The sequence below is a fragment of the Balaenoptera acutorostrata genome, chromosome 5 (assembly GCF_949987535.1).
Source record: "Balaenoptera acutorostrata chromosome 5, mBalAcu1.1, whole genome shotgun sequence".
NCBI classification, from domain to species: Eukaryota; Metazoa; Chordata; class Mammalia; order Artiodactyla; family Balaenopteridae; genus Balaenoptera; species Balaenoptera acutorostrata.
Genome location: NC_080068.1, coordinates 25,703,230 through 25,722,434, shown reverse-complemented (window position 1 = coordinate 25,722,434; position 19,205 = coordinate 25,703,230). Strand labels below are relative to the sequence as shown.

General features: G+C 37.6%; 1 protein-coding gene across 10 annotated transcripts in view; it reads left to right on the top strand.

Moving 5' to 3' along the window:
* The window catches only part of INPP4B (inositol polyphosphate-4-phosphatase type II B), a 779,792-nt gene that overhangs the window by 407,276 nt on the left and 353,311 nt on the right, over window positions 1-19,205 (top strand). For all 10 annotated transcript variants that reach the window (XM_057546957.1, XM_028168300.2, XM_057546956.1 and 7 more), the window contains 2 exons: window positions 6,158-6,369; window positions 15,637-15,681. In XM_057546957.1, the coding sequence (XP_057402940.1) occupies window positions 6,279-6,369; window positions 15,637-15,681 (136 nt within the window). In that variant the 5' untranslated portion in view covers window positions 6,158-6,278. The remainder of the gene's footprint in view (window positions 1-6,157; window positions 6,370-15,636; window positions 15,682-19,205) is intronic.

The window sequence follows — 19,205 nt, the reverse complement described above, 5'->3', positions numbered from 1 at the left end:
GGTTTTGATTTGCATTTCCTTGATGATTAGTGATGTTGAGCATCTTTTCATGTGCCTGTTGGCCATCTGCATTGCCTCTGCCCATTTTTAATTGGGTTCTTTTTAATTACATTTTTTTAACATCTTTATTGGAGTATAATTGCTTTATAATGGTGTGTTAGTTTCTGCTGTATAACAAAGTGAATCAGCTATACACATACATATATCCCCATATCTCTTCCCTTTTTCGTCTCCCTCCCACCCTCCCTGTCCCACCTCTCTAGGTGGTCAAAAAACACCAAGCTGATCTCCCTGTGCTATGTGGCTGCTTCCCACTAACTATCTATTTAACATTTGGTAGTATATATAAGCCCATGCCACTCTCTCATGTCGTCCCAGCTTGCCCTTCCCCCTCCCCGTGCCCTCAAGTCCATTCTCTACGTCTGCGTCTTTATTCCTTTCCTGCCCCTAGTTTCTTCAGAACCTTTTTTTGTTGTTGTTCCATATATATGTTTTACCATATGGTATTTGTTTTTCCGTTTCTGACTTACTTCACTCTGTATGACAGACTCTAGGCCCATCTGCCTCACTACAAATAACTCAATTTCGTTACTTTTTATGGCTGAGTAATATTCCATCATATATATGTGCCACATCTTATTATCCATTCATCTGTTGATGACTATTTAGGTTGCTTCCATGTCTTGGCTATTGTAAATAGAGCTGCAATGAACATTGTGGTACATGACTCTTTTTGAGTTATGGTTTTCTCAGGGTATATGCCCAGTAGTGGGATTGCTGGGTCGTATGGTAGTTCTATTTTTAGTTTTTTAAGGAACCTCCATACTATTCTCCATAGTGGCTGTATCAATTTACATTCCCACCAACAGTGTAAGAGGTTTCCCTTTTCTCCACACCCTCTCCAGCATTTATTGTTTGTAGATTTTTTGATGATGGCCATTCTGACCAGTGTGAGGTGATACCTCATTGTAGTTTTGATTTGCAATTCTCTAATGATTAATGATGTTGAGCATTCTTTCATGTGTTTGTTGGCAATCTGTATATCTTCATTGGAGAAATGTCTATTTAAGCCTTCTGCCCATTTTTGGATTGGGTTTTTTGTTTTTTTGATATTGAGCTGCATGAGCTGCTTGTAAATTTTGGAGACTAATCCTTTGTCAGTTGATTCATTTGCAAATATTTTCTGCCATTCTGAGGGTTGTCTTTTGGTCTTGTTTATGGTTTCCTTTGCTGTGCAAAAGCTTTTAAGTTTCCTTAGGTCCCATTTGTTTATTTTTGTTTTTATTTCCATTTCTCTAGGAGGTGGGTCAAAAAGGATCTTGCTGTGATTTATGTCATAGAGTGTTCTGCCTATGTTTTCCTCTAAGAGTTTGATAGTGTCTGGCCTTACATTTAGGTCTTTAATCCATTTTGAGTTTATTTTTGTGTGTGGTGTTAGGGAGTGTTCCAGTTTCATACTTTTACACGTAGCTGTCCAGTTTTCCCAGCACCACTTATTGAAGAGGCTATCTTTTCTCCAGTGTATATTCCTGCCTCCTTTATCAAAGATAAGGAAACCATATGTGTGTGGGTTTATCTTTGGGCTTACTATCCTGTTCCATTGATCTATATTTATGTTTTTGTGCCAGTACCATGCTTTGTTGATTACTGTAGCTTTGTAGTATAGTCTGAGGTCCGGGAGCCTGATTCCTCCAGCTCCATTTTTCTTTCTCAAGTTTGCTTTGGCTATTCAGGGTCTTTTGTGTTTCCATACAAATTGTGAAATTTTTTGTTCTAGTTCTGTGAAGAATGCCATTGGTAGTTTGAGAGGGATTGCATTGAATCTGTAGATTGCTTTGGGTAGTAGAGTCATTTTCACAATGTTGATTCTTCCATTCCAAGAACGTGGTATATCTCTGCATCTGTTTGTATCATCTTTAATTTCTTTCATCAGTGTCTTATAGTTTTCTGCATACAGGTCTTTTGTCTCCTTAGGTAGGTTTATTCCTAGGTATTTTATTCTTTTTGTTGCAGTGGTAAATGGGAGTGTTTCCTTAATTTCTCTTTCAGATTTTTCATCATTAGTGTATAGGAATGCAAGAGATTTCTGTGCATTAATTTTGATCCTGCTGCTTTACCAAATTCATTGATTAGCTCTAGTTGTTTTCTGGTAGCATCTTTAGGATTCTCTATGTATAGTATCATGTCATCTGCAAATAGTGACAGCTTTACTTCCTCTTTTCTGATTTGGATTCTTTTTATTTCTTTTTCTTCTCTGATTGCTGTGGCTGAAACTTCCAAAACTATGTTGAATAATAGTGGTGAGAAGGGACAACCTTGTCCTGTTCCTGATCTTAGTGGCAATGGTTTCAGTTTTTCACCATTGAGAATGGTGTTGGCTGTGGCTTTATTATATATGGCCTTTATTATGTTGAGATAAGTTCCCTCTATGCCTACTTTCTGTATGCTTTTTATCATATATTGGTGTTGAATTTTGTCAAAAGCTTTTTCTGCATCTATTGAGATGACCATATGGTTTTTATTCTTCAATTTTTTAATATGGTATATCACATTGATTGATTTGCGTATATTGAGGAACCCTTGCATTACTGGGATAAACCAACACTTGATCATGGTGTGTGATCATTTTAATGCACCGTTGGATTCTGTTTGCTAGTATTTTGTTGAGGATTTTTTGCATCTATGTTCATCAGGGACATTGACCTGTAGGTTTCTTTCCTTGTGACATCTTTGTCTGGTGTTGGTATCAGGGTGATGGTGGCCTCATAGAATGAGTTTGGGACTGTTCCTTCCTCTGCTATATTTTGCAAGAGTTTGAGAAGGATAGGTGTTAGCTCTTCTCTAAATGTTTGATAGAATTCACCTGTGAAGCCATCTGGTTCTGGGCTTTTGTTTGTTGGAAGATTTTTAATCACAGTTTCAATTTCAGTGCTTGTGATTTGTCTGTTTATATTTTCTATTTCTTCCTGTTTCAGTCCAAGAAGGTTGTGCTTTTCTAAGAATTTGTCCATTTCTTCCAGGTTGTCCATTTTATGGCATAGAGTTGCTTGTAGTAATCTCTCATGATCCTTTGTATTTCTGCAGTGTCAGTTGTTACTTCTCCTTTTTCATTTTTAATTCTATTGATTTGAGTCTTCTCGCTTTTTTTCTTGATGAGTCTGGCTAATGGTTTATCAATTTTGTTTATCTTCTCAAAGAACCAGCTTTTAGTTTTATTGATCTTTGGTATTGTTTCCTTCATTTCTTTTTCATTTATTTCTGATCTGAACTTTATGATTTCTTTCCTTCTGCTAACCTGGTGGTTTTTTTGTTCTTCTTTTTCTAATTGCTTTAGGTGTAAAGTTAGGTTGTTTATTTGAGATATTTTTGTTTCTTGAGGTAGAATTGTATTGCTATAAACTTCCCTCTTAGAACTGCTTTTGCTGCATCCTATAGCTTTTTGGTCATCGTGTTTTCATTGTCATTTGTTTCTAGGTATTTTTTGATTTCCTCTTTGATTCCTTCAGTGATCTCTTGGTTATTAAGTAGTGTATTGTTTAGCCTCCGTGTGTGTATTTTTTTTTTTTTTTTTTTTTTTTTTTTTTTTTTTTTTTAAATATAAGCAACTTTTTTTTTTTTTTTTTTTTTTTTTTTTAAGATTTCTTTATTGACTGATTGATTGCTACGTTGGGTCTTCGTTTTTGTGCTATGGCTTTCTCCAGTTGTGGCAAGTGGGGGCCACTCTTCATCGCGGTGCGCGGGCCTCTCACTATTGTGGACTCTCTTGTTGCGGAGCACAGGCTCCAGACGCGCAGGCTCAGTAGTTGTGGCTCACGGGCCTAGTTGCTCCGCGGCATGTGGGATCTTCCCAGACCAGGGCTCGAACCCGTGTTTCCTGCATTAGCAGGCAGATTCTCAACCACTGCGCCACCAGGGAAGCCCCGTGTGTGTATTTTTTACGGATTTTTTCCTGTAATTGATATCTAGTCTCATAAATTTGTGGTTGGAAAAGAACCTTGATACAATTTCAATTTTCTTAAATTTATCAAGGCTTGATTTGTGACCCAAGATATGATCTATCATGGAGAATGTTCCATGAGCACTTGAGAAGAATGTGTATTCTGTTGTTTTTGGATGGAATGTCCTGTAAATATCAATTAAGTTCTTCTTTTTTAATGTATCATTTAAGGCTTGTGTTTCCTTATTTATTTTCATTTTGGATGATCTGTCCATTGGTGAAAGTGAAAGTGGGGTGTTAACGTCCCCTACTATGATTGTGTTACTGTCGATTTCCCCTTTTATGGCTGTTAGCATTTGCCTTATGTATTGAGGTGCTCCTATGTTGGGTGCATAAATATTTACAATTGTTATATCTTCTTCTTGGATTGATCCCTTGATCATTATGTAGTGTCCTTTTTTTCTCTTGTAATAGTCTTTACTTTAAAGACGATTTTGTCTGATATGAGAATTGGTACTTAGCTTTCTTTTGTTTTCCATTTGCATGGAATATCTTTTTCCATCCCCTCAACTTTCAGTCTGTATGTGTCCCTAGGTCCGAAGTGGGTCTCTTGTAGACAGCATATATACGGGTCTTGTTTTTGTATCCATTCAGCCAGTCTGTGTCTGGGTTGTTTGTTTTTTGATGTTGAATTCTATGAGCTGTTTATATATTTTGGATATTAACCCCTTATCGGTCATATCATTTGCAGATATTTTTCTCCCACTCAGTATGTTGTCTGTTCATTTTGTCAGTGGTTTCCTTTGCTGTGCAAAAGCTTTCATGTTTAATTAGGTGCCATTTGTTTATTTTTGCTTTTATTTCCAATATAGTGGTAGGGGATTAAGAGATACAAATTATTATGTATAAAATAAGCTATAAGGATATATTGTACCTCATAGGGAATATAGCCAATATTTTGTAGTAACTATAAATGCACTATAACTTTAAAAATTGTGAATCACAGTATTGTACACCTGTAACTTATATAATAATGTGCATCAACTATAACTCAAAAAAAGGTAAATAAAATATAATTATCAAATTGATGGTTTTGGTCTTATTGATAGTGCTATGGCCCTTTACCCTAGCAAGTATTCCTAGTTGTATCCTTAGAAGCCAATGTGTATTTATCTGCAACCTTATTGTAATCATTTCTAAAGATTCAAGATGCTTTGTGGATTTAATTTTTGCCAGATGATATTTAAAAACTAGAGCTGAATTATAAATGAAGCTGCTTTTGTTAAGAACAACAAAGAGTGAGTTTGTGTACTTGTGAAGTTGGAAACCAAATAAGTATTCCAAACCAAACTCTACTGCTGCTATCTCATTAAACAGCATTGGGTAGACGTTTAAAGATTTTTATACATTTTAATTCAGCTGGTAACTTGATTTAAAACAGCATTGATTTTTTTCCTAATCGTTCTTGGTCATGTATAACATACTAAATATCAGAATGAATTTGATACTATTTGAGGCTGTCTGTGCAACAGGGTATTAAATTCTTGGAGGCTTCTTTCCCCATGCTAATTTTCATCATTTTGCCATTATTTTCATTTCCCTTGGAGCTTTAGCTTTTTAGAATTATTATTCATTCTTTTCCCCGTATACCCCGATCATTAAACAATTAAACCTTTGTCAGACAGAGCAGCAAGAGACTTTATGGATAATGATGAGGTTGGAAACTCCCCTGAACAACCTGTTGGCTCACCTTGGAAGAAGAGCATCATGCCAAATTATCTTTATGTGCTCATGAACAATGTTCTAACAAGGGTGGATGGAGAGATTAGCATAGAGGGCAGTTCTAATGGAAGGAATGATAGCAAGATTCGCCTTAGCAAAACATGCTAATGCCTGGACAAGATGCTATCTGCTCTTGCTGCTAAATTAGGTACATATAGCTCTCTGCTATTTTACAAAATGAACTAGAAGAGAACTAATATACCTTTCAGAATTTAGAAGTCCCTCATATGACTATAAAGTGATTGCATAGAGATTATCCATTTAACCCAGTGTTTATGGTACATTAAATGGGTGGATTGTTTCTGAAAGTAAAAGTGGGATAGGCAGGAAGGAAGTTCATATGAAGGTAGCTGTAGGCTCTGCCTACCTTTAATTCTTAGCTTTATACTGAACTCTGAAGTAACCGAGATTTTTGCTGTTGCTGTTTCCTAAATGCAGAATTTCAGAGTGGGATATCAGGACTTTAGTGTGAAGATACATCTATATTAAACCAGGAATCATTGGCAGTGACATTTGGGCACAAATATTTGGAAGATTTAAAGAACTGTGAAGGTTGATCATGGAAATCAAAGAGGAAGGAGCATCAGAAGAAGGCCAGAACTTTCTGCCCACACCCCAGGCAAATGATACTGGGGACTTTCAGTTCACAAGTGAGTATGCATGCACCCCCCAAATTAACTAACTTTGTTCCTTTGCGCTATTTGTTTCAGTGTTCTGAATCTATGATATGCCTCTCATCTTCTATCTTGGGTGAGGTAGATGATCATCTATGAAATGGTTAAATAGCAAATAGAATCATCATTGTTGAATGTGTATTAAGACATTAATAAATACTTTTTAAGTACACTTTCTATTGAACATTTTTATAATCTCACGTGGAATTATTTTTTGGAACATGGAAATTTTCTCTTTAAAACCAAAGACATTTCAGTTGAAAGCATTAGGGCACAATAGTTACACTAGATGCTTAGCCTGTCGCTGCCATACCTGAGAGCACTAAGTCACATAAATAGAGCAAGCTTGGCTATTTGGCCAAGATTTGCAGTTGAACATTAACACTGGTCTTTGTGCTACTCGAGTAATTAAAATCATTGGAAGAATTGTACGTTTTCTCTCATGCTTAACATCTTAGAGTTTGGGTTTGATTGTTTAGCATAAATTGTGTCTTTTTCTTTTCAGAAGATTCTTGTTGCCCAGTTATTTAACCCTGGCAAACATATGCCTAGCTTCTCATTTCATTTATATTATAAAAATAATCTTTAGAAAATGGTATTGGTTGGATGAGTTATTTTGAGAAATTTGATTGTCAGAGCTTACAGCAGATTGTTAATAACCTTTAAAAAAACCCACAGTATTTAAAATTAACAAAGACCTACCTAATGATTGTCACTTTTCCTTCTCTTGGAAAGTCTAAAATTGTTAACCATAACAATGTTAAATGTCAGCAGGAAATAAAAATAAATGGTTACTCTGCAAAAAAATGTGAACTCTGTAAATAAAAAATGGATGATTTTTATACCAAGAGGTGGTTCTAACAGTTGTCGACTGAAAAAAAAAATGCACAATTTGAGAGCTGTGAGTTAAGTTTTATTTGGGGCAAAATGAGGACTATAGCCTGGGAGGCAGCATTTCAGATAGCTCTGAGAAACAGCTCCAAAGAGGCAGGAGGGAAGGTCAGTATATATGTGATTTTGGTGAAGGGAGAGTACATGCAATCAAGCACATATTTTTTGCAGAAGGTTTCTGCTAGGTACCAGGAGCAGACGTCACCATGCAGGGTTTTAGTGGTTTTCTAGATATGAGGAGATGCAAGAATTGGGCTCATAAAATCGTCATCTGAAAATATCTAACCATCTGAAGAGCGGTTCTGCCAGTTTTTCACAGAGCACAGAGTGCCTCATTCCTGCTCTCCACCCTGAACTCCTTTGAAGGTCAGCAGCTGCAGCACATGATTTCATCCCTGTAGAGGCAGATGGCAAGTGCCAATCTGTAGTTAACACAGTATATTCATGACCAAATGCTAATAAATTTAAATTGTATCTGATGGGTGCACCAGTAAAAATAAATGAGGAAAAGATTTTTACAATATTCTTACATTTCTCGGTCACCAGGAGTGGTTACAAATGACATCCCAGTCCTCAGCCCCTCTTGTTTAGGAAGCCCCACACCATGTGTGGTCTTAGAGAGTCCATCTAGGACATTATCACTGGCCCCAGCCTTACCTTTCTACCTTCTAACCATTAGACATTCCCATTTCCTTACCTTTTTCTCAGACTCACTTTCCCTCCCACTTCATCTTCAATCATTTAGCCATGTTAATAGATTTTTTTTAATTGCCAGAAAAGGAATAGAAACATTAACAGAATGCTGATTTGAGCTATCAGTAAGTTGGCTGAATAACCACCATCATCATGTCCTGAGTAACCTAACCAGAGGTAGCTCTTTAATTAATAATTTACTATTTTTTTTTTGTTTGTTTATTTATTTATTTATTTATTTATTTTTTTTTTTTTCCACACACACACACTGTATTTTATTTTTACAAGAGATAGATAGACTGACACCAAGCATTGTACATGGATGACCACAACAAAAGCAACAATGATTGCAATTACCAAACATGAAACACACTTATACTATGTCATAATATTGACATTCAGTCCAGTAATCCTCCACTGTAACAGCTCCTTTACTTTGCAGTGAAAATTGATTTGTATATTCTTTTCCTCTGAGTCCTTGTGGGATTTTTTTTTTTTTAATTCAGACAGAAAGTCACAAAAATTATACTCATCCTCATCAGTTCACTCAGTCCCATGTAATTCATTTCTTTTTTTTCATCTTGATCTTTTGTTAGCACTTTTATGAGTTCATCAGTTTTTCATTAGAGTTCTGAAAATGCTTATTCATTCAGTTCAGCAGTACAGTCAGTTACCAGAAACCTGTACTTGTCAGAGTCTTTTCCATGAATTTCTTGAAGATGAAACTCTTTTATAGGAACATATTTGCAAAATCATCAGAGTACACCCAGAACTGTCTGTAAATGACAAAAGACTTAAAAATGACCATGGTTAAAGATTTGATGAAAGTTCATAATAATGCAGTTGACAAGAAAATTAGTTATTTCTGAGATATACATTTTAAAGTAATAACTAGGATTATTACTTATAACATTATACCAGAACATATAAGATTTTTAGACGTTTCCTGTAATGTCTGAAACATTTATATTAACATATTTCCATACATATTTCCATACAAATACAAATATAAGATTTTTAGAAATTTCATGTAATGTCTGAAACATTTATATTAACATATTTCCATACATATTTCCATACAAATACAAATATAAGATTTTTAGAAATTTCATGTAATGTCTGAAACATTTATATTAACATATTTCCATACATATTTCCATACAAATACAAATATAAGATTTTTAGAAATTTCATGTAATGTCTGAAACATTTATATTAACATATTTCCATACAAATAACCCAATGAAAGTTTAGTATTAGTTGTTTTGTTTGTTTTTTTATACTGCAGGTTCTTATTAGGCATCAGTTTTATACACATCAGTGTATACATGTCAATCCCAATCGCCCAATTCAGCACATCACCATCCCCACCTCATCGCAGTTTTCCCCCCTTGGTGTCCATATGTCCATTCTCTACATCTGTATCTCAACTTCTGCCCTGCAAACTGGCTCATCTGTACCATTTTTCTACGTTCCACATACATGCATTAACATACGATATTTGTTTTTCTCTTTCTGACTTACTTCACTCTGTATGACAGTCTCTAGATCCATCCACTTCTCAACAAATGACTCAATTTCGTTCCTTTTTATGGCTGAATAATATTCCATCGTATATATGTACCACAACTTCTTTATCCATTCGTCTGTTGATGGGCATTTAGGTTGCTTCCATGACCTGGCTATTGTAAATAGTGCTGCAATGAACATTCGGGTGCACGTGTATTTTTGAATTACGGTTTTCTCTGGGTATATGCCCAGTAGTGGGATTGCTGGGTCATATGGTAATTCTATTTTTAGTTTTTTAAGGAACCTCCATATTGTTCTCCATAGTGGCTGTATCAATTTACATTCCCACCAACAGTGCAAGAGGGTTCCCTTTTCTCCACACCCTCTCCAGCATTTGTTGTTTGTAGATTTTCTGATGATGCCCATTCTAACAGGAGTGAGGTGATACCTCATTGTAGTTTTGATTTGCATTTCTCTAATAATTAGTGATGTTGAGCATCTTTTCATGTGCTTCGTGGCCGTCTGTATGTCTTCTTTGGAGAAATGTCTATTTAGGTCTTCTGCCCATTTTTGGATTGGGGTGTTTGTTTCTTTGATATTGAGCTGAATGAGCTGTTTATATATTTTGGAGATTAATCCTTTGTCCGTTGATTCATTTGCAAATATTTTCTCCCATTCTGAGGGTTGTCTTTTCGTCTTGTTTATGGTTTCCTTTGCTGTGCAAAAGCTTTGAAGTTTCATTAGGTCCCACTTGTTTATTTTTGTTTTTATTTCCATTACTCTAGGAGGTGGATCGAAAAAGATCTTGCTGTGATTTATGTCAAAGAGTGTTCTTCCTATGTTTTCCTCTAAGAGTTTTATAGTGTCCAGTCTTATATTTAGGTCTCTAATCCATTTTGAGTTTATTTTTGTGTATGGTGTTAGGGAGTATTCTAATTTCATTCTTTTACATGTGGCTGTCCAGTTTTCCCAGCACCACTTATTGAAGAGACTGTCTTTTCTCCATTGTATATCTTTGCCTCCTTTGTCATAGATTAGTTGACCATAGGTGCATGGGTTAATCTCTGGGCTTTCTATCTTGTTCCATTGATCTATGTTTCTGTTTTTGTGCCAGTACCATATTGTCTTGATTACTGTAGCTTTGTAGTATAGTCTGAAGTCAGGGAGTCTGATTCCTCCAGCTCCATTTTTTTGCCTCAAGACTGCTTTGGCTATTCGGGGTCTTTTGTGTCTCCATACAAATTTTAAGATGATTTGTTCTAGCTCCGTAAAAAATGCCATTGGTAATTTGATAGGGATTGCATTGAATCTGTAAATTGCTTTGGGTAGTATACTCATTTTCACAATGTTGATTCTTCCAATCCAAGAACATGGTATATCTCTCCATCTGTTGGTATCATCTTTAATTTCTTTCATCAGTGTCTTATAGTTTTCTGCATACAGGTCTTTTGCCTCCCTAGGTAGGTTTATTCCTAGGTATTTTATTCTTTTTGTTGCAATGGTAAATGGGAGTGTTTCCATAATTTCTCTTTCAGATTTTTCATCATTAGTGTATAGGAATGCAAGAGATTTCTGTGCATTAATTTTGTAACCTGCAACTTTACCATATTCATTAATTAGCTCTAGCAGTTTTCTGGTGGCAGTTTTACGATTCTCTATGTATAGTATCATGTCATCCGCAAACAGTGACAGTTTTACTTCTTCTTTTCCAATTTGTATTCCTTTTATTTCTTTTTCTTCTCTGATTGCCGTGGCTAGGACTTCCAGAACTATGTTGAATAATAGTGGTGAGAGTGGACATCCTTGTCTCGTTCCTGATCTTAGAGGAAATGCTTTCAGTTTTTCACCATTGAGAATGATGTTTGCTGTGGGTTTGTCATATATGGCCTTTATTATGTTGAGGTAGGTTCCCTCTATGCCCACTTTCTGGAGAGTTTTTATCAGAAATGGGTGTTGAATTTTGTCAAAAGCTTTTTCTGCATCTATTGAGATGATCATATGGTTTTTATTCTTCAATTTGTTAATATGGTGTATCACATTGATTGATTTGCGTATATTGAAGAATCCTTGCATCCCTGGGATAAATCCCACTTGATCGTGGTGTATGATCCTTTTAATGTGTTGTTGGATTCTGTTTGCTAGTATTTTGTTGAGGATTTTTGCATCTATATTCATCAGTGATATTGGTCTGTAATTTTCTTTTTTTGTAGTGTCTTTGTCTGGTTTTGGTATCAGGGTGATGGTGGCCTCATAGAATGAGTTTGGGAGAGTTCCTTCCTCTGCAATTTTTTGGAAGAGTTTGAGAAGGATGGGTGTTAGCTCTTCTCTAAATGTTTGATAGAATTCACCTGTGAAGCCATCTGGTCCTGGACTTTTGTTTGTTGGAAGATTTTTAATCACAGTTTCAATTTCATTACTTGTGATAGGTCTGTTGATATTTTCTGTTTCTTCCTGATTCAGTCTTGGAAGGTTATACCTTTCAAAGAATTTGTCCATTTCTTCCAGGTTGTCCATTTTATTGGCATAAAGTTGCTTGTAGTAGTCTCTTAGGATGTTTTGTATTTCTGCGGTGTCTGTTGTAACTTCTCCTTTTTCATTTCTGATTTTATTGATTTGAGTCCTCTCCCTCTTTTTCTTGATGAGTCTGGCTAATGGCTTATCAATTTTGTTTATCTTCTCAAAGAACCAACTTTTAGTTTTATTGATCTTTGCTATTGTTTTCTTTGTTTCTACTTCATTTATTTCTGCTCTGATCTTTATGATTTCTTTCCTTCTGCTAACTTTGGGTTTTGTTTGTTCTTCTTTCTCTAGTTTCTTTAGGTGTAAGGTTAGACTGTTTACTTGAGATTTTTCTTGTTTCTTTAGGTAGGCTTGTATAGCTATAAACTTCCCTCTTAGAACCGCTTTTGCTGCATCCCATAGGTTTTGGGTCGTCGTGTTTTCATTGTCATTTGTCTCTAGGTATTTTTTTATTTCCTGTTTGATTTCTTCAGTGATCTCTTGGTTATTTAGTAACGTATTGTTTAGCCTCCATGTGTTTGTCTTTTTTACGTTTTTTTCCCTGTAATTCATTTCTAATCTCATAGCGTTGTGGTCAGAAAAGATGCTTGATATGATTTCAATTTTCTTAAATTTACTGAGGCTTGATTTGTGACCCAAGATGTGATCTATCCTGGAGAATGTTCCGTGTGCACTTGAGAAGAACGTGTAATCTGCCGTTTTTGGATGGAATGTCCTATATATATCAATTAAATCTATCTGGTCTATTGTGTCATTTAAAGCTTCTGTTTCCTTATTTATTTTCATTTTGGATGATCTGTCCAATGGTGTAAGTGAGGTGTTAAAGTCCCCCACTATTATTGTGTTACTGTCGATTTCCTCTTTTATAGCTGTTAGCAGTTGCCTTATGTATTGAGGTGCTCCTATGTTGGGTGCATATATATTTATAATTGTTATATCTTCTTCTTGGATTGATCCCTGGATCATTATGTAGTGTCCTTCCTTGTCTCTTGTAACATTCTTTATTTTAAAGTCTATTTTATCTGATATGAGTATAGCTACTCCAGCTTTCTTTTGATTTCCATTTGTGTGGAATATCTTTTTCCATCCCCTCACTTTCAGTCTGTATGTGTCCCTAGGTCTGAAGTGGGTCTCTTGTAGACAGCATATATATGGGTCTTGTTTTTGTATCCATTCAGCCAGTCTATGTCTTTTGGTTGGGGCATTTAATCCATTCACGTTTAAGGTAATTATCGATATGTATGTTCCTATGACCATTTTCTTAATTGTTTTGGGTTTGTTTTTGTAGGTCCTTTTCTTCTCTTGTGTTTCCCACTTAGAGAAGTTCCTTTAGCATTTGTTGTAGAGCTGGTTTGGTGGTGCTGAATTCTCTTAGCTTTTGCTTGTCTGTAAAGCTTTTGATTTCTCCATCAAATCTAAATGAGATCCTTGCTGGGTAGAGTAATCTTGGTTGTAGGTTCTTCCCTTTCATCACTTTAAGTATTTCATGCCACTCCCTTCTGGCTTGCAGAGTTTCTGCTGAGAAATCAGCTGTTAACCTTATGGGGGTTCCCTTGTATGTTATTTGTCGTTTTTCCCTTGCTGCTTTCAATAATTTTTCTTTGTCTTTAATTTTTGCCACTTTGATTACTATGTGTCTCGGCGTGTTTCTCCTTGGGTTTATTCTGTATGGGACTCTCTGCGCTTCCTGGACTTGGGTGGCTATTTCCTTTCCCATGTTAGGGAAGTTTTCGATTATAATCTCTTCAAATATTTTCTCTGGTCCTTTCTCTCTCTCTTCTCCTTCTGGGACCCCTATAATGCGAATGTTGTTGCGTTTAATGTTGTCCCAGAGGTCTCTTAGGCTGTCTTCATTTCTTTTTATTCTTTTTTCTTTAGTCTGTTCCGCAGCAGTGAATTCCACCATTCTGTCTTCCAGGTCACTTATCCGTTCTTCTGCCTCAGTTATTCTGCTATTGATTCCTTCTAGTGTAGTTTTCATTTCAGTTATTGTATTGGTCATCTCTGTTTGTTTGTTCTTTAATTCTTCTAGGTCTTTGTTAATCATTTCTTGCATCTTCTCAATCTTTGCCTCCATTCTTATTCCGAGGTCCTGGATCATCTTCACTATCATTATTCTGAATTCTTTTTCTGGAAGGTTGCCTATCTCCACTTCATTTAGTTGTTTTTCTGGGGTTTTTTCTTGTTCCTTCATCTGGTACATAGCCCTCTGCCTTTTCATCTTCTCTGTCTTTCTGTAACTGTGGTTTTTGGTCCACAGGCTGCAGGATTGTAGTTTTTCTTGCTTCTGTTGTCTGCCCTCTGGTGGTTGAGGCTATCTAAGAGGCTTGATGGGAGGCTCTGGTGGTGGGTAGAGATGACTGTTGCTGTGGCGGTCAGAGCTCAGTAAAACCTTAATCCACTTGACTGTTGATGGGTGGGGCTGGGTTCCCTCCCTGTTGCTGTGGCGATCAGAGCCCAGTAAAACCTTAATCCACTTGACTGTTGATGGGTGGGGCTGGGTTCCCTCCCTGTTGGTTGTTTTGCCTGAGGCAACCCAACACTGGAGCCTACCCGTGCTCTTTGGTGGGGTTAATGGCAGACTCTGGGAGGGCTCACGCCAAGGAGAACTTCCCAGGACCTCTGCTGCCAGTGTCCTTATCCCCACGGTGAAACAGAGCCACCACTCGCCTCTGCAGGAGACCCCCCAACACCAGCAGGTACGTCTGGTTCAGTCTCCCCCAGGGTCACTGCTCCTTCCCCTGGGTCCCGATGCACACATTACTTTGTGTGTGCCCTCCAAGAGTGGGGTCTCTGTTTCCCCCAGTCCTGTCACAGTCCTGCAATCAATTCCCACTAGACTTCAAAGTCTGATTCTCTAGGAATTCCTCCTCCCTTTGCCGGACCCCCAGGTTGGGAAGCCTGACGTGGGGCTCAGAACCTTCACTCCAGTGGGTGGACTTCTGTGGTATAAGTGTTCGCCAGTCTGTGAGTCACCCACCCAGCAGTTATGGGATTTGATTTTACTCTGATTGCGCCCCTCCTACCGTCTCACTGTGGCTTCTCCTCTGTCCTTGGACGTGGGGTGTCCTCCTTGGTGAAGTCCAGGGTCTTCCTGTCAATGATTGTCCAGCAGCCAGTTGTGATTCTGGTGCTCTCGCAAGAGGGAGTGAGAGCACGTCCTTCTACTCCGCCATCTTGGTTAATCTCCAGAGTTGAGGCAATAATTTACTATTAACACCAGGTTGGAGTGGTGTGAAAGAGAGATCTATGTTAGAGAGGACTTTGGTGAGGTCATCCTTTGTGAAGATCCCATCTCTGTCTACATGTATCCAAAAGAAACAGAAACAGTTGAAAATATGTTTTATATTTGTCATGCGGCTTACAAAAGCAATGTTTCTGAGTTTTTTATGGCCATGGTGCTAAATAGATCAATCAAATCTGTAGTCATATGTAGTTCTGCTACAAATATTATGTCCTGCCCTGAGAACCGACTCCTTATATATATATGTCAGGACAATTAACTGAGTTTATTTGTTCTGCCAACTAATGCATTTATACATACTGGGCAGGCTGAAAGTAATATATGCTGACATAATTTTCATAATGAGTTAAACATCTTCAATCTGAATTTGTTCCTATTATTCATAGGTATTCAGACGACTCCAGATGAACCTCAGCTGGAATTCATCCTTGGTAAGAAATTCCATCTTATTTATTTATAGCTATAAATGTAATAAGCCATTTGTACATATAATTTACAACTTTAGATATGTTACTTATATCATTATATATTTTATAAACTTTCATGAATATCGTTCTGTGAAAAAATTTCATTCTATAAGGTAAGTGTTACTTTCCCCAATTTATTAGTAAAGAATCCGAGCTGTGGAGCAGGTCAGCTCATGACCCAAGGATTGAGGGCTCAGTGGTGATGGGTTTGTGCCTCTCAATCAGGTCTGCTCTCCGCAAATCTGGTGCCCAGCACTCATTCTAATACAGTGACCCGATTTTGTTGCTAGTCAACATTTCTCAAAATGCATGTGTCTAATTATCTACTCTTTGGGCTGGAGACTGGGCTCATGTAGAGTTTTCCTTTATCCTCCTTTATGCCATTTACAAGGTTCATGCCCCCTTTCGGTCTCACTCACTCAAAAATATCCCCTTACTCTTTTTTTAAAATAATTAATTAATTAATTAATTTTTGGCTGCGTTGCGTCTTTGTTGCTGGGCACGGGCTTTCTCTAGTTGCGGCAAGCGGGGGCTACTCTTCGTTGCAGTGTGTGGGCTTCTCATTGCAGTGGCTTCTCTTGTTGCAGAGCACGGGATCTAGGCACACAGGCTTCAGTAGTTGCAGTGTGTGGGCTCCAGTAGTTGTGGCTCGCAGGCTCTAGAACACAGGCTCAGTAGTTGTGGCGCATGGGCTTAGTTGCTCCGCAGCGTGTGGGATCTTTCTGGACCAGGGCTCGAGCCAGTGTCCCCTGCATTGGCAGGCAGATTCTTAACCACTGTGCCACCAGGGAAGTCCCAATCCCCTTACTCTTCCGTCTTGATGTTGTGGACAGATCCTTGACTTTGAGAGTTTAATTTTAATTCAAAGCTTTAACTTGCTTAAGCAACTCTAAAGATCTGGCGCAATGGGCTTCCCTGGTGGCGCAGTGGTTGAGAATCTGCCTGCTAATGCAGGGGACACGGGTTCGAGCCCTGGTCTGGGAAGATCCCACATGCCACGGAGCAGCTGGGCCCGTGAGCCACAACTACTGAGCCTGTGCGTCTGGAGCCTGTGCCCCGCAACGGGAGGGGCCGCAATAGTGAAAGGCCCGCGCACCGTGATGAAGAGCGGTCCCCACACCGCGATGAAGAGTGGCCCCCACTTGCCGCAACTAGAGAAAGCCCTCGCACGAACCGAAGACCCAACACAGCCAAAAATAAATAAATAAATAAATAAAGTAGCTATAAAATTAAAAAAAAAAAAAAAAAGCTACTCTTTTAAAAAAAAAAAAAAAAAAAAAAAAAAGATCTGGCGCATGTAGAAATTTCTAACTTTGTCAAGGGTGAATTATTAAAAATGTGGGGCTTCCCTGGTGGCGCAGTGGTTGAGAGTCTGCCTGCCAATGCAGGGGACATGGGTTCGAGCCCTGGTCTGGGAAGATCCCACATGCCGCGGAGCAACTAGGCCCGTGAGCCACAACTACTGAGCCTGCGCGTCTGGAGCCTGTGCTCCGCAACAAGAGAGGCTGCGGTGGTGAGAGGCCCGCGCCCCGCGATGAGGAGTGGCCCCCACTTGCCACAACTAGAGAAAGCCCTCGCACAGAAACGAAGACCCAACACAGCCATAAATAAATAAATAAAATAAATTAAAAATGTGCACCCCTACAATATTGTAAACCAACTATACTTCAATACAATTTTTTTTTGCTTAAACATCAGTGGTTTTAAAAAAAATGTGTACCCTGAGGCTGGTCCACTACTTAGCTAGTGAGTGGGAGCTGCTTTGTGTTTGAATCAGGTATGACTACAAAGTGCTATTAGGGAATTAGCTGCAAAATGGTATTTAAAGGGGGTAAAAATATGGTTCCTATGAACTATTCAGAGAGGGTTTTTTTCCCCCCTCTCTCACTGTTCTCAAATATTTTGCAAGGTCCCCAATATCTTTACATTTTATTTGTATGAAGTTTTACAGAATTGTAAATGCATGTATTCAATTTCATATAGAGACACCAGATACATTTTAGTATCCAAATCTTTAAATATTGATATACATATTTTATAAAATTATGGGAAAATTGAAATATATACATCCACTATCTGCAGTAGTTTTTAGTTGTTTGAAGTCCCTATTATTTTAGGAATATACTTTTTCATTATATAATGAAATAAGTTTCAAGTTTACATCCTTTGCTCAAAATATTACATTTTGAGGCATAACTTATTGAAAAGAAATAATCATAATTTTTTGGTTTTGTTTTCTTTCTCTTTCTAATAGATTTTATTTTTAGAGCAGTTTTAAGCTCACATCAAATGTGAACAGAAAGTACATCCCCTGCCAGAGTGGTACAGTTGTTACAGTTGATGAACTTACAGTGACAGATTATTATTACCCTAAGTCTATAGTTTACATTAGGATTCATTCTTGGTGTGATACATTCTATGGATTTGGACAATGTATAGACATGTATTCATCATTATAATATCACACTTATTATCTTCACTGTCCTAAAAGTTCTCTGACTTCTAACTATTCATCCCCCTCTCTCCTGTAATCCCTGACAACCACTGATAAAGCTATACTTTATTTGATTATTTTTCTAGAGAGTTCTCAGATGTTGTCAAATATAGAAAGAATTCATTTTTCAGAAAGGGAGCTAAGTAGCAAAGAAGGCCTAGGCACCTCTTGACTCACTGACTACTTGACTCTTGCTACTTGAGCCTTCATTTACTCATCTTTTATTTTTAAGAGAAGAAATTCATTTTTTACCTCTTTAGCAGGACTTCTGAAAAATGAAGATTTGTTAGACTAATTTGGTGTATTTCAAAACACAGAGAAAGCTTTCTTACTTGCATCCTGAGAACAGGGGAAATCTGAACTAGGCAGAAGCAACTGGAGTGGAGGCTGTTAGTCAAACATGGAGACAGAATGCCTGGGCCAAATACCTGTCCTCTGTTTCTTTTTTTTTTTTTTCCCAGTTAAATTGCCCTTTGGGGATCCTTGAAGACCCCATAACTCTCACCCAACAACTAATATATTTTTTTTTCTTTTTTTTTTAATACTTATGTATATTATTTCTTTTTTTTTAAACATCTTTATTGGAGTATAATTGCTTTACAATGGTGTGTTAGTTTCTGCTTTATAACAAAGTGAGTCAGCTATACGTATACATATATTCCCATATCCCCTCCCTCTTGCGTCTCCCTCCCACCCTCCCTATCCCACCCCTCTAGCTGGTCACAAAGCACCGAGCTGATCTCCTTGTGCTATGTGGCTGCTTCCGACTAGCTATCTATTTTACATTTGGTAGTGTATATATGTCCATGCCACTCTCTCACTTCGTCCCAGCTTCCCCCCTCCCACCGTCTTCTATTTCAATTAAAGTTATTTATCTTGTTCAAAGACCTAACTATACTAACTCTTTTGAAAGCGCAGTCAAGTTTGGGAACAATGCTGTCGTCACTTACATTTCTGGCTTTGAATCATAATCTCAGAGATGAGCAGCTCTGAG